The sequence below is a fragment of the Dipteris shenzhenensis genome, chromosome 27 (genome assembly GCF_047967505.1).
Source record: "Dipteris shenzhenensis isolate YYH24624 ecotype China chromosome 27, Dip_SZ_1.0, whole genome shotgun sequence".
NCBI classification, from domain to species: Eukaryota; Viridiplantae; Streptophyta; class Polypodiopsida; order Gleicheniales; family Dipteridaceae; genus Dipteris; species Dipteris shenzhenensis.
In genome coordinates this window covers 15,522,266-15,547,810 of record NC_141622.1, presented here as the reverse complement: position 1 = coordinate 15,547,810, position 25,545 = coordinate 15,522,266, and the positions used below count along the sequence as shown (strand labels likewise).

The 25,545-nt window shown below is 39.7% G+C and overlaps 1 protein-coding gene across 1 annotated transcript; it reads left to right on the top strand.

Annotated features, from left to right (window-relative positions):
- Window positions 1-3,014: 3,014 nt before the first annotated feature.
- LOC147883924 (rac-like GTP-binding protein 5) lies at window positions 3,015-7,658 on the top strand. Its single transcript, XM_087398109.1, has 7 exons — window positions 3,015-3,877; window positions 3,995-4,082; window positions 4,193-4,302; window positions 4,484-4,547; window positions 4,640-4,704; window positions 6,935-7,000; window positions 7,206-7,658. The coding sequence occupies exons 1-7, from the start codon at window positions 3,779-3,781 to the stop codon at window positions 7,302-7,304; spliced, it is 591 nt and encodes a 196-aa protein (XP_087254235.1). The 5' UTR covers window positions 3,015-3,778; the 3' UTR covers window positions 7,305-7,658.
- The last annotated feature ends 17,887 nt before the right edge of the window (window positions 7,659-25,545 follow it).

Below are 25,545 nucleotides of genomic sequence, written 5' to 3'. Positions count from 1 at the left end.
TAATCAAGGATAAGTACAAAGAGTTTTAAAAATTATAGGACTAAACTACCAAGATCCAAGTTTGAAGTATAACAAGGTCAAACGTGAATGGATCTTGTCATATCAAAATATACTACAAGAAGAGATTGTGATGATTAACATTTTAACACTAAATGTGTAACATAACAACAAGCATATTCACTAAGTCCCTTCACAAGGAGGTTCAGTGATGGCACATATTGTGCAATACAAGATGAAACTCTGCCTACAAGTTATTTAATAGGACATGATGTTGCATGCGCAACAGAGTGGGTAGTCCTAATGAGTATCTTGTTATCTTCTAAATAAGATCCATGATTGAACATATGTTGTTGTTATGAAAAGAGCTTTCATGCTGTAAATGATATTCAAACAACAAAAAATTTAAAACTTATAAAGTTGATCTTTTTGGCCCTATCTATCATGGAGGACTAAGACCCAAACTTAGTTAGTGATATTGATCTAGCCAGTGAGTGCTTCATGTTGGGAGAATGATTAATGATGATCCTCTTACTCATGCTCGATTAAGGGTCAGGGTGATGATCCTCTTGGTGATAGTGGGGGAAGGACACACTAGAGTGGGAGGTAATTTCATGACTTGGTATGTATATGAGTTTAGTCTAGTAGTAGAAGGTTTGCTATACGTCCCACTTTTAATCATTTATGATGAACCTCTTGCTCATGCTTTATTAAGAGTCAGGTGATGATCCTCTTGGTGTAGTGGGGCAAGGATAGGGTAAAGTGGGAGGTAATTTCATGGAGCAGGTATGCATGAGTTTTTTTAAAAAAAACACACCCACCCACTCACACCCCCGATTTTGAGGCTACCCTCCTTGGGGATCGAACGAGGGCCGCCGCCCAAGTAGGCAGGCAACCCTAGCAGTGGGTTGCCATGGCCTCCTCATGCATGTGAGTTTTAAGTCTCTAGCAGTACAAGTCCAACTCTAAGCTTCGAAAGCACTTGTGGGGCTATGCCCAAAACCTTTTTTTCCCCTTTTATGAAAGGACAATATCACCTTTCATTCCGAGGAGAAATGAAAGTGGTTTGAATTGGATCTTTGTAATGGACCCGCGACACTTGATTCTGTGGACAATAGTATGGGGAAGAGCCTTTTTGCAGGGAAGATTTAATGACGTTGGGGGAAGGCAGGGATTGTAGCATCAGAAGTTTGTGATTTGAAATTTAAAAATTGGTTCCAGATTTATTTAAGTACATGCATGTTTTGCCTGGATCCTCCTCCCCCGGGAAACTCTGTGGAGTGTGGAGTGTGCACTGTAGAGGGGAGGACAGAAGGATTTGCTCGTGGTCCGGACGCAGAAGACACTCCTTTTTCAGAAGAAGATAAAAATTTACCTACACAGAAACGCGTAGCTCCTACGAAGCCTCGAGATCAGTCGGATGAAGTTACCCTGCAGGTGATGGGAAAGATGACCGGGAAAAAACATTCTTTTTTGGGCATCTCGAGTCTTCCGAGGTGGCCATGGTTGATGGGTTGACGGGGAATCCGAGCAATTTGCAGCGCTGCAAGTGAGTGGTGACTGGTTTGTGGAGTGTGGAGTCTGGACGCTGAACTGGAAATCCACCCAACACAAGCAGATGCGGACTTTGATTTTGAGAGGAGAGGGACACGGGGAAAAAGGGAATCGAGTTCGTGATTCGTGGGGCGATTTTAGTGACCCAAAGTTGACCCCAATGCAAGCAGGGTAGCGCGGGAGGCGAGGATGGATCATCGGAATTGAAGCAGTGGTATGTCAGTCCAGTTCGAAGGGGGAGCCATGGTTGACTAAAAAGCAAGTGAGTAGTTTGTATCTGTTGTGCAGCGCGCGAACTGGGCTGTGTTTCTGGTGCAATGCTTGTTTGTTGCGCACTGCAGCATGGGCGGTTAATATTTTATTTAATGGACGTGGCCTGCTGTGTAGGACATTGGTTCCATGTCCATAATCATGAGAAAGAGGAGTGGGCAGTTTGTTACGACGGCCACCTTTACAACAGAAATCCTTGTGATAATAATATGCCAACTTGAATGGGCTACAAAGATGGTGGAAGCAGAACGAGAGGACAAGTAACCGTTTAATTTTGAGTTCGGTGAAGTAAAAGAGGTTACCCAAATCTTCAAATTGCAGAATTAGCTAATAGCAAGTAGCCACATTGCACACAGCTTGTAAGAAATTTGCACGTTGAGATTGAAACCTCTGACCAGCATTATGTCCCCCCATATAACCTTTCATTGGCACCCTTGAGTCTCTTGAGGCTGTTGAATCAAGAAACCCAATTCTTCAAATTACTCGAGTGGCAGGGTAAAGCACCATGATTTTGTTTGTAACGTTGCTTAGTGAAGACGGCTTCAAACGGCCATAATTCATCTTGCGTGATTTCCTAGTTTAGCACTATTAATCAATTTGATTAGCTTGAACGCAAAGGACACTATAAGTACAGGGCGGGAATTGCTCGGAATTCATTATCACAGCTTTTGTTAATGGATTCGGTTAGGTTTCTTTACAGCCTGATGGAATTAACGGCAAATTCCTCATCTAGACGTTTTCCTTCATCTAGCTTCTCCCTCAGGGAACAAAGCTCCAAGTATGAATCTGCATTTATTCTTTTCTTGGGTTGAAATAGGTTATTACATGAACCTGCATTAATCTTAGGCGAGAGACAGATTCAAGCTTCTGGTAATTTACTAAAATTACTGTGATGTGGAATCTGGATACGGCTAGCTAGGTTTATTTACATCCTGTGGTAATGAAGGGAAAATCCATTGCATTGATAGTCGTATGAATCTGCGTTAACCTTAGGCTAGATAAAGCTTGCTCCATCTCTGTGCTAGGCATGAAAAATTATTCTTGGTTTTAGGTGTCCAGGGAGTTTCCCAATTTGGAAAAAATAGACCTCATATATCAGAGAGTTCTGCCGTGATTAGTGGGAGATGATGATGATAAGGCACGATTGACAAACGAAAAGTTCAAAGGGGTTAATCCAAAATTGGGCAAAGGCAGTCAAAATCTCTGATTTGGGGTGAGCTTCCACACGCATGCAAGCAATGGTTCTCTTCTCTGTGTCTTGGAGTGGCCTTATTTAGAGAGAATTCTTGAACTCTACCCTGATTTCCGCCATAGCTCACTGCTCGAACCTGCACTGCTCTGCTCCCACAATCTGGAGAGCTCGGCCTTTTGCACCCCCAAGATCTTGGGCCTCCTCCTCCTCCTCCCAATGCTCATTTAATCCTCTCCCTGCTCCTCGATGCTCAACCTCCTCCTCCCCTCCTCATCATCCTCTTGGGGGCTCCTTTCACAATCTTAGCTTTCAGTCCTAAATTTCATCTTTCTCACCCCATATGCAAGCTTTCTTCTGCTCTGCTTTCTCTCCCACTCTGCTCCCAGAGCTCTGCGACTCTGTGTCCTTTCTCTGTTTTTGCTTCCTGCCCACCTTCTCTTGAGCCACTCCCACTCCCTTCCCACTCTTTCCTCTCTCGGGCCCTCCTTGTAGGGCCACCTTCGTCTCTCCAGTGCAGTAGCCTTGGCCACGTCCCCCCTCAAATCGCTCACATCCGCATCTGCAAGCTTCGTTCGCGCACCGCTTTTGCTCTGTCTATTCCCAAAAGTCCGGGCTTTGCACAGCTGGCCGTTGCTTGCAAGCTGCCGAATTCGTCTGGGTGTTTGTTGACACGCCTAAACCTGTAGCCTGTCGTGCCAAATATGAACGTCAGGACTCAGATCCAGTCGAGATCAGCTTAGAAAACGTCGATCAAGAGCACAAGTCATGAGCACGTCAAGGTTCATTAAGTGTGTGACAGTTGGAGATGGGGCGGTCGGGAAGACGTGTATGCTAATATCGTACACCAGTAACACCTTCCCTACGGTAAGCTGCCTCGACTTGTATCACTTAGCATCGATCATTATAAGCTTGTGAGTAAGGTTACTCTCTTTACTTCTTCTCGGAGAAGGTCCGTCTGACCATGGATCTGGGAATCTTCAGGACTACGTACCTACAGTTTTTGATAATTTCAGTGCAAATGTGGTGGTGGATGGTAGCACCGTGAATCTTGGTCTCTGGGATACCGCAGGTACTTTCAGACATTTTGAGAAATTTGTCCTTAATTCGGCAGATTCCTTACAGGATTTGTGGAGTCTCCTATTTTAAGCTATCTTTTCTTTTTTCTCATCATTGCTATAGGTCAAGAAGACTACAACAGATTGAGGCCTCTAAGCTACCGGGGGGCGGACGTTTTTCTTCTAGCATTTTCACTCATAAGCAAAGCGAGCTACGAAAACATTTCGAAGAAGGTATGAACATCTTTTACCTCCGATTTTCTAAATCATTGAGTCATGACAAGGATAAATTTCGTGCTTTGGAATTGTCTCTTCTTGTGGTCCTTGAGGTCTCCGTACAAGGATGCTGATGATGTGCTTCATGGAGCACTAATGTGGTCTAACCTGCCTCTTTCATGACTTCTTCTTTGTACAGTGGATTCCTGAACTGAGACATTATGCTCCTAATGTCCCAATTATTTTGGTTGGGACAAAATTGGGTACGTATGGTAGTGGATGATCCACGTTTTCCTTAGGCTTCCACTTATGGTAGTCGGAATTTAGGAGATTTTTGCTTTACACGTGCGTGCAGATCTGCGTGACGATAAACAGTTCTTTGCTGATCACCCTGGGGCTGCTCCAATCACCGCAGCTCAAGTAAGTTTCTTCCATGGGTCCATTCGTTTACCTTTGTACATCTTCTAACAGTAAGGGGGCCGTGCTGTTACGACAATTGATGATTTTTTTTTGGGTAAAGTGTATTCCAAGCTTTACGTGATGAGCGGCACCAAGAAATGAAACAAAACATCATTGTGGGGATTTCTTTACATATATGGAAGCATGTAATGCTAAAACAGTTCCAGTACTTCTATTTCAAGATTCATATCAAAGGAAATTGTTTGTTGCGCATGTGAGTACAGCATGTGAGTGTACTCGCCCCCTGATAAGACGCTATGGCCTAATTTTGAAAGCTTTGTCTAGCTTTGAATGGTCGTGGTGCATGTAGGTACTAGGTTGGATCTTGGTGTATTATCTGAGAGAGAGAGAGAGAGAGAGAGAGAGCCCAGAATCTTTGAAACCCAAATGGTCAGGTATTGATGTGAAGGGAAGCATAGCTTTACTTACAAAGGAGTTTTTCTTAGTTTTGGGCTTCTTATTTCTGTTGGTCATCCTCTTCTAAATGGTCAGGTATTGATATGCACGGAAGCATAGCTTTGCTTACAAAGGAGTTTTTCTTTTGGTCTTCTTCTAAATACCTTCTCTCTCTTTTGCTTTTGCCTCCCCTTCTCTCTCTCTCTCTCTCTCTCATTGCATGCGCTTGCATGTGTGTGTTCGTTTATATTTTAAAAATATTGTAAGATGTCACATATTCTAGCCTTCTGGGTAGGTATCGGATCCTATATGTACAAGTGAAAAATGGCAGAGACCAACACTATTCATCTTTGGTAGGCCTCACCCTTCATGTTAACTTTCATGTGCAATGCTAGAGGCATGCATTTGGAGAGGTAGGTGGGGCTTTTGCTTATAGAGCATGGTACCTTCAGTTGTGTATCTATTAACTCCAAGAAATATTGACAAGTCTCTAATGATTGATGTGCCTTTTTGGATATGGTGACAAATCCCCCCTGCACCGGCCCCCTGCTCCCGCTCAACACCCCCCTCCCCAAACCCCTCCCCCTCCTTTTCCCTGGCCGCCCCCCCCCCCCCCCCCCCCCCCCAAAAGAAAAAGCACATTTTGGCTATTTTGACCTGTGTAGGTCACAGGCACCTTTGACCTACAAACAAAGGTTGCCAATGTCCAAGGTCGCAGGGCAACAATAGGACCATGATGAGCAGGTCTGAAAATACTTCATCAGCCCTTGCCATTCTCCATAAATCATGGACTTGCACTTCAGGACGTGCATGATGATGAATTGTGCTGCGCTACTTAGTTAACTGGGCCCAAAATTTTTGTTATTTTTGTTCTAAATTTTGTTATTTTGGTTCTAAATTTGATATGCCATTTTAACATTTGTATTTGTGTGAGATCCTGATATGTCCACATGTGGAGGACCTACCAGAAACTTTGTTCAAAGGTCTTTATATAGTCGTATGCTGCAAGTCTATGTGGATTTGTGAGCTGGCATCTGAGCATATAGTGGCCTACGCTGACCTGGTGGGGTGACAGCCTTGATTGGTATGGCATTGTATTCTCGTTATCTGAGTCTGCCCTGCTCTGCACTACTGGAGGTCTGCCAGAGTTTTTTCCCTTAAAGACCTTTGTATGAATGTTGCTCATGTTGTATGGGTATGTGGATCGGTGTGCATGCAGTCTAGTATATGTCTGTCTATTGGGTCTACAATGACCCTCGGGACAGGTGGTGTGGAATGGGATGCCATTGTAATTATATTCTGGGCTGCTGCTTTGAACCTTGACTATCTTCTTTTTGAAAAAAAAACCTTGACTATCATGACATCAATAATGGCACTGCTCTTGTTGCTTTAACATGACAGATATGGTCATCTTCCTCCTAGATACGACATGAGCTTTGTCCTCCTTGTCCTCGATTTGTAACGTGGCTAATCTTACACGCTCGTCTATCTGCATGTACATTTTTCCGCCTCTGCTAAGTCATAGGGGTGTGACTCGCAGGGTTGCAAAAAAACATGTTTGTTTCCTATTGAAACGCTTCGAAACGTGATCCCAGACACGGCCTTTTTGCCAGAACTAGAATTGAAGCACAACTTTTTCATCATATGAGTGCTTTTAGAATGATGGATGTTAAATCTTTTGAAGTTTAAGCTTCCTAAGGGTCAATAAGGGTCTATTTTGATGCCAGTGTTTAAAATCACCTGGCAACACTGGGTGGAGAGAGAGAGAGCAAGACTGACGGTTGGCTGTAAACAGGGTGAGGAATTGAGGCGGCAAATTGGGGCTGCTGCTTACATTGAGTGTAGCTCGAAGACACAGCAGGTAGGAACAGATGAGATTTCTGAAGTGCACATGCGATTTAATCAAGTGTTTCCAACTTTTTTTGGTCTTGATATCCTGGTTGATTTAGTTGCATTTGCATCTTTAGACTGCCAGCAGATTATTTCAGAAGATGAGTCCGTGCATATTTCGGAACTCATCTTTTCTCATTGGTGCCATGTTGATTCTGATTTGTTTTGATTTGCAGAATGTGAAGGCTGTCTTTGATGCTGCAATAAAAGTGGTCTTACAGCCACCAAAGCAGAAAAAGCGTAAAAAGAAGCAGAAGAATTGTGCAATCCTTTAAAGGCATATATGCATTTCTGTTGCATGTGTCAAAGCTACACTAAAGCATTGCAAATGCCTAATCTAGGTGCCTAACAATCATGACCTCCTCAGTCTAGTTGCCTAACAGCCTCTTAAACCCTCAAATATTTTGCCTCTATACGAGGCTTGTTGCTGACCTCCAAACTCCTTAATTGAGTAGCCCAACAGACTTCATAAACCCCTCAATCTAGCTGCCTCTTTATGAGGCTTGCCAAAGAAATTGCTGGCATGATGATGAGATTGATAATGTTGGCCTGGTTTTGTCCAACTTGGAGCTGATTTTGTAAGAAATTTCTGTCGCATATCTGCACAGCTTCAATTTAGTTTTCTTCTATGAAAAGATGGTTGGAAGACCAACGTATTATCTTGCTATTGCCAGCGCCCTGGTACTGCTTCCATAAAGTACTCTTCATACTGTTCTTTTGCGTTGGTTCCTAACTTTTACTTTAATGCCTAGCTGATTAGTCCAGAATGGTATATTTACAGCTTGTTGTAACAAATAGTGATACTTTTTGATCCAAGCGGTAAGATTATGGCTGGTGATATCTGATATAAGTTTTGATTTCAAGAGCTTCTCTGTCCTTTCTACAGTCATAATAACTGAGAAGATGCACTTTTAGTGATCCTCATGTAGGCCTTTGTGAGCATGGTTTTCAGAAGTCCACTGTGTTGAAGTTGGATAACTGTGGTAGTTGTATTGCAGATACTGTGTTCAATGGACATCCTTTATTAGGAATGGGTTGCAATTTGCAAATCTCAAATAATGCAAGAGCTGCAGGAGAGGCAAGCTTAGATTTAACGATCACACAATAGATAGAGCATGTAAATTACCAGCCACTACTGGGTATTTTCAATATCGGAATAGAACTAGAGCATGAAAATTTCCATATACAACCACCCCCTTTTCCAAGAGAGGGAAGCACACCTTATACCTCCCTCCCCCCCGGATCTCCCCAAGGGCGAACCATAGGCTTGTGCTGGAATTAAGGCCTTGCGGGTTGTTTAACAGCCTGTAAGTCTTGTCTATAGTCCAAAGGGTCGAAGTCATGCATGGTTATATTTTCACATTTATCCAAAAAGCTTTAAAAAATGGGGACTTAAAGGGTTTTTGGATTTTTGGTGGACAGTTTTTTTGACGGCATTTAAGGGTACCCTAATGTATATAGTAGCTATAGGAGTTGCAAAAGGTCCTTACTGAATTAAATGACAACGAAGACCAAGGGAACTTTAGCGGTCGTCGAGAGACGATAATAATAAGACGCTATAACCATGCAAACAAATGAAAAGCAAAAGGTAAAAGCACATCACAACTAGACAAAAGCAATATAGTAGGAACTAAGCTTTGTAGAATTACACGAAGCAAAGGCTTTGATTGCCAAAAATAAGGGTAAACTCCTTGAAAGTTGACACGAAAGCATAACCTCGTAAACTTCTCGCTTGTGCTCAAATCTATTGGATATGTTGAAAGCGTCAACATGAATTGTTGAAGTTTATGGAGTGGCCTTGTAATGAGCAATACTATGTAAAAGAGTGATCCATAATTATTTGATTATGTGAGCTACATATATTGACAAGAAAGCATGATTGCAAGCTCAAGAATAAATGCAAGTGTACTTGCAAAGGAATAGATAGCGAATGGACAATTGAAAGACCACAAACAGCTATGCAATCATTGCAATGACATTCAACTAACAATGGCTGCTCTGAAATAGCAATAAATTTGCTTGAGAAAATGCTTTCGTAAATCATAATTCCCTTTCGGAATGACAATGCAATCAAGCATAAGTGTCAATGCCCACAGTAATCCTCAAGCTTAGCCAATGAGGTGCATAAACCGAGGTAAAATCAAGTATTTCACCTTGAAAAAGACATTGCATAATGATCCATCTATCTTCCTTCACGATTGGCTGAAAATTATGCTTGACAAGAAATACAACACCAAAAAAAGAATGCTCTCCCGCATAAAGGTGGCATAAACAACAAAGTGACATTGTCGCTTGTTTGTTGAACGTTTTCAACACTTCCAATTGATGCATTTGGAGTATTATAATGCATGTCCTCATAATCTCCGTGACCACGGGCTGGCATTGGACCCACTGTTGGAGGACTCTCCAGGTCTCCTCAGTACATGATTCCCTCTTCTTGTTTCGGACAATGTGTCCTCCATTTTCATCATTTACCATAACACTCTTTGTAGGTGCATACCAACTACTCATCTCATAAAAAACAACATCCCCCAAAGCATGTGTGACATGGTTATAACAACGGTACCCTTTTGCTCAAGTGAGTAGCCAATAAAAACACTTCTTTGCATTGGGCTCCATCTTTATTCTCAGCTCATCTGGAATGTGTACATATGCAATACATCCAAACACTTTCAAGTGAGGCACATCCAATATAGGAATAAATGTTTGACATTATTGATTTTCTTTTCCCATAAAGTAATTCTTGATTAAGTCCTTTACTTTTTTTGGGGCATGCCTCCCTATTGGTTGACTATATACATGCCTACATGCTGGAGATTGAGTCATAAGTACTCCTTCCCCTCGGTATTCCATGAGTCATACATGACTCCAAAACACATTAAATTTTTGGTAAGAAGGATTGCTTTGTCTCTCTTCAAATGTAAGGACTAAGATCATACCAAAGGACCTAGGAGATCCTATGTGGAAGATTGGATTTGCCTAGGGGTAATAGCATCAGGCCAAGAGGCCATTAAGTTTCCTGTTCACTAGTGTGTACTCCCTAATAGCATGGGGCCAAAAAGCCATTAAGTAGTAGGGTGGTGTATGTGTGTACCTTTGAATCATCCCTTGGATTCCCTTTTAACTAAAGAACTGCATAGGGAAGGATAGGTCCTCCTTCCTACAAGGCCTTCCTCTTCCCTCCTTTCCTTGCCTTGTGTTCTCATGCTATCTTCTCCTCCGAGCTCAAGATTTTCACTGACCCCTCTCTTCTATCCAACACTTCCCAAGCTATAGCTCCATAGGTCCTACGAGTACTGTATACACCTTCTTTTAAGAATATTGTATACTCCTCATACCTCCTCCTCCTACAGCAAACTCTCCTTTCTCCCTTGTCTCTCCATGATCCTCTAATCCCTTCGTATGCGGTTGACCCGCCAAGCTTTCCAATATTCCCAACCCAAGCTACATTGAGTTTTTTTTTTCTTTCTCAACATTGTGATTGGATAGGAATCTCCTTTCCTTTGCTCCACCCATGGCCACTTGGGAAGGAAGATTTTGTGTTGTCTTGGACATTTTCTTGTCCACCTTAAGTTTCACATGTCCTCCATCAAATCCCATTTTTGAAAGAAACTCCTTAGTTTCTACAATGCAACATGCAAATACTTCTTGTGAAATTAGATTCCAAGCATAAATAAGATGCAAATATAATATCTTATCAAGTATACACAGTTTTGCATGTAAAGGACATATGTGTACTCTCTCTAGAGAGATCGGCAATATGGGATCCCACTTCAGATCCTTCTTGTTGTTATTGGGGGATTACTTTTGATTACAAGAGAGAGAGCCAGTCTCCCATTGTAATCTTGCCCTTTGCTTTCATTGGAGAACACATGTAGTAAAGGCATGTGAATGTTGCATTTGCCCCTATATCCCAACCATACAACCACTTGAGTGTCTTCAAATCACAAGCAAGATTTCATTCAACTCAAAGTGTTCCATCCCCATCCACCACTAGTTTGCCCTCCCTCTTGTCTTTGAATAATTCATGGGATTCTTGTTCTCTCTAGAGCCCACTTTAATGTCTCATGGCACTCTTTTGGAGTCTCATATATTGCAAGCCACCATATGTCTTTCTCAAATTGAACTAAGAAATATTTCTCAACTTCCTCATCCCCTTGAACAAAGGCCTTTGCTCATAATAAAGATTCTCACACTCTCTAGCTTGTGCTCTTTGACCAACTAAGCTCCATCCATTTTGATAGCAAAAGAGATCTTACCATGGCACTCTATACAATGAATGACAAATATAGTTAGGATATAGAAAATGAAACTAAGTAAAGTGCAATGTTGTGACACCAAGTTCCTCTTACCATATCCTCTTATTCCATAGAATTTGACCATTGCTTGTTGTAGTTTCTCAACATCCAAGTAAACATTATTAAAAGCATTCATCTAAATGATCACACACCATATTTCTTTTGAATCTTCCAAGTCATTGTGCCCCTTCCATAATGGTACCCTCTAAGAATTTCTCTAGCACATCGGCTTGTTCCTTGCCATGCAAGTTTCCTAGACCAAGGTGTGGGTAATGGCATTATAGGTTTCTTATTCTTTCCCAAAAGAAAAGACTCAAAAATATTAAAAACTGATGTGTAAGCTTCACAAGTTACACCAGCCATGTCACAAGCTCCAAGCATCCCCTTTGCATCCATAATGCCCTTGAAGTCCATCACCTTGTCAGCAACTTGCACACAAAGGCATTTGTGTCTTGGCTCTTTTAGCATCCCAATGACATACTTGGCTTCAATAAATTGGCTAGAGTATATAAACAATAAATATCATCGTTGCCCATTCTTCTCATCACATCTTCCATGAAGTTCCTGAAGAAGAAGAAGTGAGCTTAGCAAAAACAATGTAGCACTAGTGTAAGAAATTTCATTCAAACAATAAAACATGAACATTATAGCCTAGACTGTAGCACCACCAACGGATGCCAATGCATTCATATATTGCAATTTTCTTTTCCTACCCTTTAATACCAAAGGTCTTTCCTTGCATCTATATATTGTAATTGTATTTTTCTACCCTTCAATCCCAAAAGTGTTTCCTATATCTTTTGCACTTGTTCTATTTTCTTCTCCTGTTCCTTCTCTACTTCCCATTGAACTTGCTGGTTGATAGATCTTTCCAAAGCTTTTTTTGTTTCATCTATCTCATAGAGTGACTCTTACAATCCCTTAGGATGTTCATGATAACACCAATGCTTTGGACTTGGAGTGGCATGCATTGGACTTGGAGTGGTACATTTAGGAAATAGTACCATTGTCACACATAGACTATAGGTGTGGAGGAGAAGGAGGAGGAGAAGCAGGAAGGAGGAGGAGGAGGGAGGAAGGGAGGGAGGGAGGGGGGAGGAGGAGGGAGAAGGAGGAGGGAGAGGGAGGGAGGGAAGGAGGGGAGGATGGAGGAAGAGGGAATTGAAAACTAAATTCCAAATTCCAAATTCTGAAGTGGTGGTCCCTCGTGTTGTAACAGGTGAGCTCAACTATAGGCTTAACCCATCTAGGTAGGGGGGTTAGGACTCCTTTGGACCCTACCATGGGAAATTCACTAGGCCTAACCCATGTTAATCCCATTCCTTAGGAGGGCCTTTTGAGACCCCATTTCTCCCCTAATGGTGTTGCTTAATTTTTTCCAAACCTCTCCCCCCTCTCCAAAAAATAGAAAACTATACATGGAACTAAAGCATTTAGTAAATTAGGTTAGACTATAGCGATGACATTACCTATCATCATCAAGTTAAAAGAAAGTAGGTTAGACATAACTTTGCATGCAATTTACTTGTCTGTCAATTAGTGACTTTATCACCTAGGTCTTTGGCTTTTTTATTGGAGGTTGACTTTTTTCCTCCAAAACATAGCAAGACTTTTCTAGTGTCATTGAACTTTGCTTAGCTACCTTTACTAAACAAGCAGTTCTTCACTTAGTTTAAGAAAAGTTAGGATTCAAAAGTAAAGGAAATAGTCTAGCTAAGTATTGATGTGAATTACTTACGAGCAAACCTGAAGGGATTGATTGTCCACATATCTAGCATTAATAGCAAGCGAGCAATTTAGCAATCATCTTGATTGAGGAATAGGAATGTAAAAGTCTAGCTTTCTAGCTATCTCATATTCAAGCTTCAAGTTTCCAAGTATGACGTTTTCTAGTGTCAAGTTTCTTGTGCTATTTCAAATGAGGTATAAATGATGGTATTTGTAAGATAGCATAATTGCATCATGATCTTACCAACAGATTGGTATGTTATTGGTAACTGGTTTTGATAGCGATGCATTTGTCCATATCTAATTTAGAAGTCATTTGTAATTAGTTGTCGGTAAGTTGTTTATAGTACCAGATGATTTGTAGACATTAATGAGTATAGCATTCTTTGTTCTTTACTATTTGTGAGCATATCAATGTTAAAGTCACCAAGGATGAATGTCGTAAAAGTAATTGGTATTGTTTTTATCTTATTGCTTAGTACTGTTAAGAAAGCTTTTCAATTACTAGATTAAAATTACTATGGAAACTTTTGAGGTTATTGTATTCTTGTATAGCATCTATGTCCACAATTAGGTTCATTGTGACCATTATTTTGAAAAATGTATCATAATATGCAAGGTTAGATGTGTAGGTATTTTCAAAGATATACTTTAAAAATGGACAAGCTATTAAGTTGGACCAAGTAATAATGTTTATATTAAGCGCTTGTGCAATTCAGTATAATATTACTGAGTCACCTCATAGCCCACCATTAGCAGTGTTTATAGCCATACTTGTTAAATATTGGTTAATAGTATCACTGTTGTGTACAATGCTCAGTAATTGTGTTTCAAGTGTACTTGCACAATTCATAGTGCAAGTTCAGTTTGTTGGATAAGATCCTCTTTACATCTTGAAGTAGCTTTATTTCATATTTCTTGGCTTGTGTAAGAAAATTTTTAACGTATAAGAGATACTGTCAAAAAGACAATCTCCTACATTGTAGTTGTAATTTGCTACTCTCATTAATTTTCTTTCATGCAATATTCTGCCTAGTGTGGATGTACTTGTGTTTATATTCTAGGATGATGTTAGTTGCTTAGACCTTCGTTCGCATATTTTACTTTTGTATTTTGTTGGACTTTAGAAGTTAGTATTTTTAAGTCCTTTTTTCAAGTTTCAAATCTTCTTTTCATTTTATTTTTGACAACTATTGGCTTGTAGTGATCATTATTGTGTTGTGTATTGTAGTGTCCTAAATGCATTTTCTCTAGTTTGGGATCAATATTTATTTGAAGAAATGGTTAACTTGTTATGTGCGATCAAAGTATAATGTTTTTTATCCACTCTACTATCCAATGTAACATAAAAAAATAACCATCAGTAATTCTTTTACACATGTTGATGCAATATTCCTCTACGGTGCTAACTCTATGTAACTTGAAAATAAGTTCTTGGTTGAAGGAAGACTGTATCATTTTAATTGTTGTAATATCTAAGTATTGAAATACAAGCTATAACTGTTTAATAACTTCAAAGCGCACTTATTGAGAAGTAGAGCATTTTTCAAGCAAGTAAGAAATATTGTCAAAAAGGGAATCTCCATCTAGGTAATCATAATCTTGGATCCTTTGTAGATTGTGTTTTGCTAATTCCATGTCCAATTGTGTCATGCTTTGATCTTTGCATGTTGTCTATAGAGAGTGTCTGAGATGTATCAATGGCTCAAAGTAACTTGCATGCTCTAACTGGTCCTCATATAAAATATGGAAGGAATGCATCTAGGATTTATCGGCATATGTGATGTATGGTTTTATATAAGTTGAATACCAAAGTGTAATTGAACAAGCAAAGCACCTTGTTGACCAAAAAATGCAAAAATGGTCACCCCATAGTCCATTAGCTGAAGCTGGTAATCGCATACAGTGAAAGTATTCCTCTCTTGTATATGCTCCATGTAAAGTCAAAAGTATATCTAGTGTTAAGAAATTATGCATACAAGTGGTTGCATCATGGTTTATGTTTTTAAGAGCTACCAAAAACTATTGATTATGATTTTACATATTGAGAGCACACGCATTGCATAATCATCCTCACGAGCCGATGTTGACCTAAGGATATCAAAACACTCTAAGGGAAGACAGAGAGCTAGAAGAGCAACATAATAGAAGTAGTGAAGAACAAGATGCCTTAAATGAGGATGAAATAATGCATGACATGATAAACGCATACTTTGATGCTCCTTCACCACAAAATCAAAGAGATGAAGATGTGGATGTGAATATGGAGGACAACATCAGTCCTAAAGAGGAGAGCTTGCAATGTGACACAAGCACCATGTTGTACGAAGGGGCAAGCCAAATGGATGTCTTTCTTGGAGCATTTTATGAAGGTGTTGAAAGGTTATGTAAGACAAAAGGCAAGACCAAAGGGAAGCATGGAAGAAGGCTGGTTGGTGCAAGAGTCAATGTTTTATGTTACTAAGTTTCTTGTACAACTCATTCCAGACATGCCTCAACTTTGGGATGATAGCGATGACCCACGTGTTGTAGGAGAGATCGGACAAGGGAAGGGGAAGCAGAAGAAATTGAGTATCACCTTGCAACAAAAAGTGAACACCTTTTGTCTTTACAATTGTGGAGAAATGGAGAAATGGCTCAAACAATATGAAGAAGAAAGAGATAAAAGAGAGCAGGATAGAAAAGCTTGGCGAAGGGCCAATAGAGGTAAGAAGTATCCCCTAGAGTTGTCAAACATGGCAACTAAATACACCATTGATTTGTTGGAAGATGCTCTTGAAGCTGCTAATCGAAGAGGGGAGATTGTGACAGACAGAGAGGAGGAATTTGCAAGAGCTTATGATCTAAAGGTATGTAATCATTTTTCTATATTTACATTCATCTACAACCTTTTTATATAAGCTAACGAGAATCCATTACCTAGAAGGACCGTTTGTTCAATGCAATGTGGGTGTATGGTAATCGTTACCGACAAGTAGGGAAAATTGTTGTAAGGTGCAACACATTTGATTAAGGAGTCATGGCCAATTTGTCACAAGAGAGTAGAGCTATGCAAGGGATACAAATCTCATCGCAGGCGAAATGGATTATGTTGGAACCATATAAGATATTTTGCAAGTGAACTTTAGGAAATTCCAAGTATTTTATATTTGATGTGAAATGGTTCAAAGTCATTTGTAGAGGTGCTCAGGTTACGGTCAGGAAGGATCCAAGAGGTTCAAAGTCATTTGTAGAGGTGCTCAAGCTACGGTCAAGAAGGATCCAAGTGGATTTTTTGCCATTGACTTAACAAAAATCTGGGATGACCTTACTAACACATTTGTGCTACCCACGCACTTCGAGAAGTAAGCACTTCTTGTATGGATATAATTTGTTGCTCAACTTCATCAAAGATTGTATGAACATATCATGGATTTTTGTTTTAGGTGGTCTTTCAACCCGATCGACGAGCAGTGGTGGTTTGTGATTCAAGTTGCACCTAGAAACTGACATGTATTTCAAGATGTGGAAGTAGAGAATGAAATGGAAGAGCAAGAAATAGATGGGTTGGAAGCTAGCACTTCCAATACCCCTTCTACCAGAGTTTTGGAAAGTGAAGATGGTTTGAGCTCCTGAGAGGGTTTCTCAGATACTGATTTGGGAGACCTTGATCTACATGCTGAAGATGTGCGAGACTCGGCCACAAATGATCGAGAGGATGAGCATAAATCTCACAATGAAGATTCTAGTGACGCTTTAATTGATTAAGAAATGGAGAACAACATTGATCTTGTATATATTTCAATGTGAAAACATTTCAATTTGATTTGAATTTTGGAAGGTTTACCAATGATCACTATTGATGCTTTTTCAATGCTGTGTTTTTTCTAGAGGCTTTTTTGACTTAAATATCGATGCTAATATCTATGCTAATCCAGCAGATAACACTAATATCGACACTATTATGGACGTTACGACTTTTTGGGTGTAATATCGATGCAATGATTCTTGGCCAAAAAACAAAGTAACAAGCATCGAAAAAAAGTGTTGTAAAAGGAGCTAATGGTAGTATTTCCTTTCTTCCTAACTTTATAAGCATCACAATGCATGCTTTTAGTCATTCTTTAATTGTTTTCTATTTTTTTGCCTCATATCTCCAAAGAGCAACCTTAGTGTGAGACTCAAATAGTCCAGAGATTTGGAGAGAGACCCTTTTATGGATGGGCCATGTGCAAATTCTATGTGCTATGCAAATTTCTTTGTACTATGCATATACTATGAATGGAAATTACTATGTGTTGAATGCAACATGCTATATGGAAGAGCACGTTCCTTGATCTTATAAATTTTGGAGAGGAAGCATGCCAACTCTCCCCACACACGTGTATGGTTATGTGCTTAAATGCAAAGTGCTATGTAACTTTGTAAAATGCCTTCCAATTATCTAACACAACATCTGATCTCATTTTCTATATTCAATTTCAAACTCAATTTCTCAAAGTGCTATATGATGAATGCAAATTGTTATGTATCCAAGGAAAGGCATGCTATCCCCTCACATGAACATTAAAAAAGAAAAAAGTTACTAAGAGAAAACCTAAGCGAGAACTAAATAAACTTAGTTAGCCCTCTAACATATAATTAGCATCCATTTGATTACCCAAATTTCAATACTCACAATAGTTTAGAGCAGCGAGAACTAACTATCACAAATTCATGCCGTTGCAAAGAACACAAATTCATGCAGTTGCAAAGAATTTTCTGTCAAAGAATTGTTTCCAAGAGATGGACTGTATGTAGCATTTGGCCACTTATACACCCTTTTCACACGCATATCCTATTCACAGGAATTCCACGGAGGCCATTTATAGGCTCCTTCTACAAGTATCCTATTCACAGAGAATCCATTGAAACACAAATGAACGCTTTCATACACATCCTCGCCACTGCGCCATTCACGATCACTTTGCTTTCACATGAGGAGGGAGCTGGAATGGCTGCGGGCCCCTGTGGCTACAAGCAGCAGGCCCGACCCGGGCATCTCTGGACGCTAATTCCACAGTCGCGACGTGAGGCGAAGCAGCCACTGGATGAGAAGGAGAATGAGGAGAGGAAGGGTTGGGTCGCTGATGAACGGGGGGGAAGGCGTCGAGGGGATCGGCAACGAGAGCCTGGGGGGTGAAGGCGGGGCTGCCGAATCGGCCAGAGTCACAAGGGACGGAGCTATAGAAGTCGTTCCGGTGGTGTTGAACGATGACGCGGTAGACGAAGGGAAGGAGGCCTTCCATGGATGGTCAAGGAAGAGCAACAACAAAGAGAAGGGGTGCGATGAGAGAATGCTCAAGGGGTGGGATGAGAGAATACTATACGGTCGCTTGTGCAAGGCTGCAAAAAATTTAAGGGTGACTTGAACAAAGTGAGAGTATATTGGCAAAGAGAGTGAGCCTTAAAAGGGATTTGGGTCAAACTTTCAATGGTCAAAATGCCCGCCTCATCTTGTGTGCTGGCCAGCTAGCTATAGACCAAGTCACCCCTAGACTTTTCTAACCTTGCTTATAATTGCGATCTCTCTCGAATTAAGGCTTTCCCTTGAAATCTGGGTAATCACACCCTCTCTTTTTGTCTTCCTCGCCAAGTTGCTCAGTTTGTGTCTTTTGTTCGTATCTTAGTAGCCGCCTCCACCCCCCTACTCTTCATCTTTTGTTAGTATCTTAGTTGCTTGGTATGTTAGTATCTTAATAGCCGCCTCCACCCCCCTTCTCTTCATCTTCTACAAGTTATCTAGGCTTCATGCTCTTCACATTCCCTATTGTTCTCTAGTCTCGCCGCCCACTATCTGAAGTGCCAATGAAGGGTCTTTGCATTTAGTGACTTTCTCCGACAACAATGGAATTTTCTATCTATTAAGTTTTCATTTTCTTCGTGGCACTAACCTACCTTAATAAAGAAGAACCTTAGTGGATTCTCCACCACTTTTTAACCATTAAGATCTCTCTTTATCTATTTATTCATGGGAAACCCTTTACTCCACAATGTCACCAATTGCTTCACTACCTTGTTGTCATTCCTTTGCTCCTACAAAACAGATTAAACTTTGCTTTCTTCCTAGATTGTAAGGCTTCAATTCTGAAATCCTTTAATGCATAGAAAATGTTCAAGAAGAACTCAAACTCTCCATTTTCAAAATCCCATGGGCTGCCTAAGGAATCCTTATTCCAACCCATTGACGAAATTGTGAATTTTCTAATGTGAGAAAATCAAGTTGACCGTTCAATGTCATTATCTAGAGTGCTTTACATGTGGAATTTATAGACAAAGATGCATGAGTAAAATTTAGCTCCTAAAATAAAGCTTTTAAAATCCCAACCAATTTTTGGCATTTAAAATTGGTATCAAAAAACACTAAAGAAAGATTTTAATAAGCATTTATTACCAACCCCCTAGTCATCTGCAATGGCCTATTATGGCAACTTGTATGTGCTTCCAACTATTGGTGTGAAACTTCCCATGTGCAACACAAAGGAGCCTTATCCCAACGCCTATGCTAAATGTCGAAAAGGAGGGCCCCTCCCCTTTTTGGGATGCCTATCCTCCTTTCTTGGAAATTTTCTTTCTTAGTGAGCTTTCTAAGGCTTTTTTCAAGTCACAAGTCTTCCTAGACACTTTTCCTCACTTCCTCCCCTTGATCTTACTAAGTTTGAAACCTAACTCAACCCTATTTATTATCACTCACATCAAGAACTCCTCTACTGACACCCACCCACTAGTGATCATCATGTGAGGCAACTACCCTATCTAAGTGTCACCTTCCATAATCTCATCACGGATGTGCTTGACCTGCATTCATTTCACTTCAAAATCTCACCATCATATGCACCTTTACCAACCAATTAGACAACAATGCATGTTCACCTCTTGGGAAAAGGAAACTTGCCATTCTAATAAACACACATAGTGGCACACATTATCAAAGAAGCTTACATGTCCCCTAGGTCATGAAATAGCATTATGTGAAACAATGAACCTCAATCAACTATGGAAGAAGATGAATTTAAATATTGACACTTCAATAAAACTCATGATATCTTATGATAACTTTAAATTTTAAATAGCTTCCTTTTAAACATTTAACTTTGTATGACACCATAAATCTGATCAATCCTAGTGTTTTAATTATATAGGATAAAATGGCACATAACAGCTATAATCCTCCAATATGCTCTATAGTGAAAGCACAAATTGAGACTTTGTAGTATTGATAATAGTGTTAAAAAGGTTAGTGAGAACTCCCCTTATTATATTGGAGCTAAGATTCCAAAACAACGACCTTAAATATTGCAAAAGAGGGACTTTCAATGCTCCACTTGATTATATTTTCAATTTGGATGCCTCATTATTTATTAAGGGGTGAATTTCAATAGAAAGGCATAATATATGCATATAACTTATGATATTATATCCCTATCTTATGCTATACTGGGTTTAATATAATATAGTCATTGAAAGCCTAGTAAGCTTAGAGACACTCACTACTAGTAGCCACGATGATTGCAACAAGATACTCATTTGAGAACTTCACATGTAAGTTATACTATTATTAAGAAAGATTGTGTATGAATGTAAGTCTTGTGTTTCTTCTCATTCTAGAGTGAATATTTTGATGCTTGAGTATGGTTATTTAAGATATAAGGATATTGATTAGAACCTTCTAAAAATATAAATATCAAGATAGCATGCAATAGCTAATGAGTTGACTAGAGGAAATGTTAATATTTCTTAAAATTTATGGACATATGAGTACTATTTTAGCTAAGCATTGTGAGGTTGAATGTAAGAAGAATGTTTTATGGAGATGGGAAAAGGCATGAACAATGCTAGAAAATTAACGCATTATTTCTATTAAATCCACTCTTTGCAAACCTATTTAAGTGATGTAATCTTGACCTGCTAATGGGAGTGCATTGATATACTTCACTAGTCACCCACTTACAAGCTAGCCTCTAAAAAACTAATATATCTAACTGGTATTTTTCTTTTAACATGAGTGCATTGAATTGGCTATAACTTGATATTCTACAAGCTACATACATTATCATACTTTAGTTAACTATATGATCTATGTGAAAGACTTTTAACATGTTATCACTATAATAATTTGCATAAATCAAGCTCAAACATGGTGATTCCATAAAATCTCTCTCTCTCTCTCTCTCTCTCTCTCTCTCTTATTCTCTCTCTCTCTCTCTCTCTCTCTCTCTCTCTCTCACATTCTCAACTCTCTCTCTCTCTCACTCACTCGCATTTTAGTTAAAGAATCTACTTTTTAATCTACTATATCCTTTTTAGGAGTTGGCGTTCAGGAGTTCACTAAGTAATATGTAAGATAGCACATAAGATCAATAGAAGGGGTTTATTTTCTTATGGAGTTATAGAAATTATGCATGTGAGAAAGCCGCAAGTGAGACTCCTTCCCTCTCTCCCACAATCTTCACATGGTATCAGAGCCTTGTTCGTGGTAAGGAGCTCAAGAAAGCAAGCCAAGTTTGTGGTGTCCTGGTAAGAGGACCAGTGTTGCTTTCCTATTTCGAGTTTGGGAGCAAATCTCTACAGGTAGCACAGCCAGAAGTGCAGGAGTGCACTATTTCAGATTGAGACGCCCTTCGCGGTGTGACGAGAGCGCAATATATGTTGCGGGATAGGGCGAAGCCCTGAGTAACGTTATTTTTTTGATTCGAGGTCATTTCAGGGCCAGTTTTGGAGACGGAAGTTCTTCGCAGGCACTCAGAAAAAGGCCCTGTTTTTTGCTGTGCGACCACTGCGCGGCTAGTCGGTGGAAAGGTGCCGCAGAAATTGCATCGTATGCCTGTGTGCAGAGATATTGGGAGTTGCAGATTCATGCCTGTTGCCTGTTGATGCAAAATCGTCACTAGGAAGTGACTGTGTGGTGAAATACCACTTTCGTTAGTTTTGCAGATCTGCCCGTGTGAGGCAAAAGCTGTGTTTTTTGCAGTGACAGAATATTTTGCAGTGTTCTGTAATGGCATCTGATTCTCTTTCACAGATTGTCACTGAAAAGCTTGACAAGAACAACTTCCAGGCATGGAAGTTTAGAATGACGAATTTCTTGATGGGAAAAGGCTATTGGGAATTCATTATAGGAAATGAAGAAGAACCTGTTCTTCCTAATGTTCCCAGTCAACAGGAAATGGAGGCATTCAAAGGATGGCATGAGAGAGCCAGGAAAGTTATGTACTGGCTGTCTATCAGTATTTCGGACTCCATGATTGTGCATATTCAGGATGCAAGTACGCCAAAGGAGGCATGGGATACTTTGGCAAAAATGTACAGCACAAATACGCAAGCCAGGAAAATGCAACTCAAACAGGAGTTGCACAATGTGCAGAGAGAAAATTTGAGCATAAATGACTACCACATGAAAGTGAAGAAAATTGCAGATGCACTTGCTTCCATTGGGTCACCAGTGGATGATGATGATTTGGTTTCTGTGACCTTGAATGGTCTAGGAAAGGATTATGCACAGTTCCGGACATCCATTGCCATCCGTGAAAAATTTCCTGATTTTGAGGAGCTGATTGCTCTTCTAATTTCTGAAGAGCAGAGAAATGGTGGTGCATCTTCTTCAGCAGGAACTTCAAAAGAAACTGTCTTCTACTCAAATGCTGGCAAAGGTAGAGGCAGAGGTAGAGGAGGCCGATCTGCAGGCCGTGGTAGAAATTAGAATATGCAGCAAACGCAAGAAAACCAGTCCTATGCAGGAGGACGTGGTAACTCTAGAGGCAAGGAGCCCCAAAGAGGCCAAAATGCAAACAGCAATATTGAATGCTACTATTGTGGCAAAATGGGTCATATGGCTAAGGACTGCTATAAAAAGCAAAATGACATTATGAATGGAAAATTGCAGCAAGGCAATTATGCATCCTCTAGTAGACAGGGTGATGACAGAAATGAGCATTTGTTTATGGTGCAGCATATGACAAATTCTGTAACAAGTGCAGAAGAAAGCAATGATGTGTGGTATGTTGACTTGGGTGCGTCAAACCACATGACAGGTCACGCTGAATGGATGCAGGATGCAAGAAAAATGGAAAAACCAGGATTTGTGGAGACTGGTGATGATACTGCACATCCTATTGTGCAGATTGGCAAAATTCCTTTGTCTATGCAGGATGGGAAAAAGAAATACTTGTCTGATGTATTTCATGTCCCGAACATCACCAAGAACCTGGTTTCTGTTGGTCAAATGGTTGAGCAGGGCTTGCAGGTTAGATTTAATCCTCATGGATGCTTTGTTGAGGATATGAAAAATAACGGTCGCTTGATAGCAAAAGGAAAGAAGAAGGGCAGGATGTTTACGTTGGATGCAGACATGCCTGAATTGAGTGCAGCAATGTTTGCACATGGGACCGGTGTAGTTGCAGATATTGATATCTGGCACAAACGCATTGGTCATGTTAATATACAGCGACTTAAATCAATGCAAGCCCAAAATATTGTTGCAGGATTGCCTAAATTCAAGGTTGCAGAAATGCACAAGGTTTGTGAAGCCTGTCAATTTGGGAAACAGGCAAGGAAACCTTTTCCTAGGCATGTTCAAGAGAGTAAAAAGCCATTGGAATTAATCCACTCTGATGTGTGGACTACAAAAGCTGCATCTATTGGAGGCTGTCACTATTTTGTCACATTTATTGATGACTTCAGCAGAAAACTGTGGGTGTATTTTATGAAAAAGAAAAGTGAAGTGTTTGGGCACTTCAAAGCTTTCAAAGCTTTCAAAGCTATGGCATTTCAAAGCTTTCAAAGCTCTCTCTCTCTCTCTCTCTCTCTCTCTCTCTCTCTCTCTCTCTCTTATTCTCTCTCTCTCTTATTCTCTCTCTCTCTCTCTCTCTCTCTCTCACACACACACACATTCTCAACTCTCTCTCTCTCTCACCCACTCGCATTTTAGTTAAAGAATCTACTTTTTAATCTACTTTATCCTTTTTAGGAGCTGGCCTTCAGGAGTTCACTAAGTAATATGTAAGATAGCACATAAGATCAATAGAAGGGGTTTATTTTCTTGTGGAATTATAGAAATTATGCATGCATAAGGGGTACTTACAATGAATTCGTGTGCTATAGGGGGGTTTTAGATAGTGAACGCCCTAGGAGTTGGTTGTTGCTTTGGCTTCTTTAGTACTCACTACACTCTATACTAGATGGATAATCCTTGGAATTTTGTACATGGATCGTCCTTAAAGTTTCATACTAGTCTCTACACTTAAGAGTGGTTTTTCTTCTATGATGGAATAGTATCTCTCTATATTTATACTGGCATACCTTTTTTTTTGGCAACATAGAGTAAGGCTTTTCTATTATAGAAAGGGTCTTTGGTTGGTGTAGATATTTTTGTGTAGGTAGTTCATGGTTTCTTTGGGACTCTTAATCTCAATTGATAGAAAATTCTTTCTACACTATGGTGGTAGCTGTCACCTATCAAACCTAGATTTTCCCCTAGCATTGAGCCTTGTATCGAGAACTCAAAACAACAAAACTTGGAATCCATGAGCCCAAAAGCTAGAATACCAATCTTGGCAAACAAGTGAATATAGAACGAACGAACTTAGAACAAATGAACTTGAAACCTAGAACAAGTGAATTTGAAACTTGAATCAACAAAACCCAAGATATTAAGTCAATTTGAAATTCGAATGAAGTGAACCAAGATCTCAAATCTGAAAATCAGTGAGCCTGAAACTCGAAACATGGAAACTTGAAGTCCAAAACAATTATTCTCATATGCAAAAAAAATCCCTTTATTTGTTTTTTTCTCACATGATCCACAGTTATTGTACCCTTTTTGTTACACCATACTTACTCTTAACATCAATCACATGTAGATAAGACTGTTGATACTTGAGGCTTCCCAACAAAGACCAACCCTTGTCATTTTATGTTGGATGGTGGTATGTACTAGGTCTCATCTTTGGAGTAAATTTGGTGTTTGAATTATAGATCTTTGTACTCATTTACATAATTATCAATAAAGGATTTGTTTGTCCACTTTCGGTATATACTTTTAGCAACACCTTTCTTTCTATAGCATGTGCCAAAGAACATAGATCTTGATACTTGTTTTTTGTTTTTAGGTTATATTTTTATTCAATAAAAAATTATTTACTTTTTGACTTACTTGGGTGTGTATACCTTTAGCAACACCTACTCTAGCATATATGAAATAGCATAGGCACATATATGTAAGAGTCATTTACATAGGCATCATAGTATGTCCTACTTCTAGAATAAAGATAGTGTTATGTTGTTACTTTTAATTTTTCTTTCTCTTCCTTACCTAAATTAGCATAACTTTTTCTTCGTAAAAATTCCTTACCTAAATTGGCATAGTTCTTTCTTCAAAACACTTCCTTACCCAAATTTGCATTTATATGGAATGCGTAGGTACCTATTCATAGGATGGTTACACACACACACTTTTTTTTTAGGGGGGTGAATA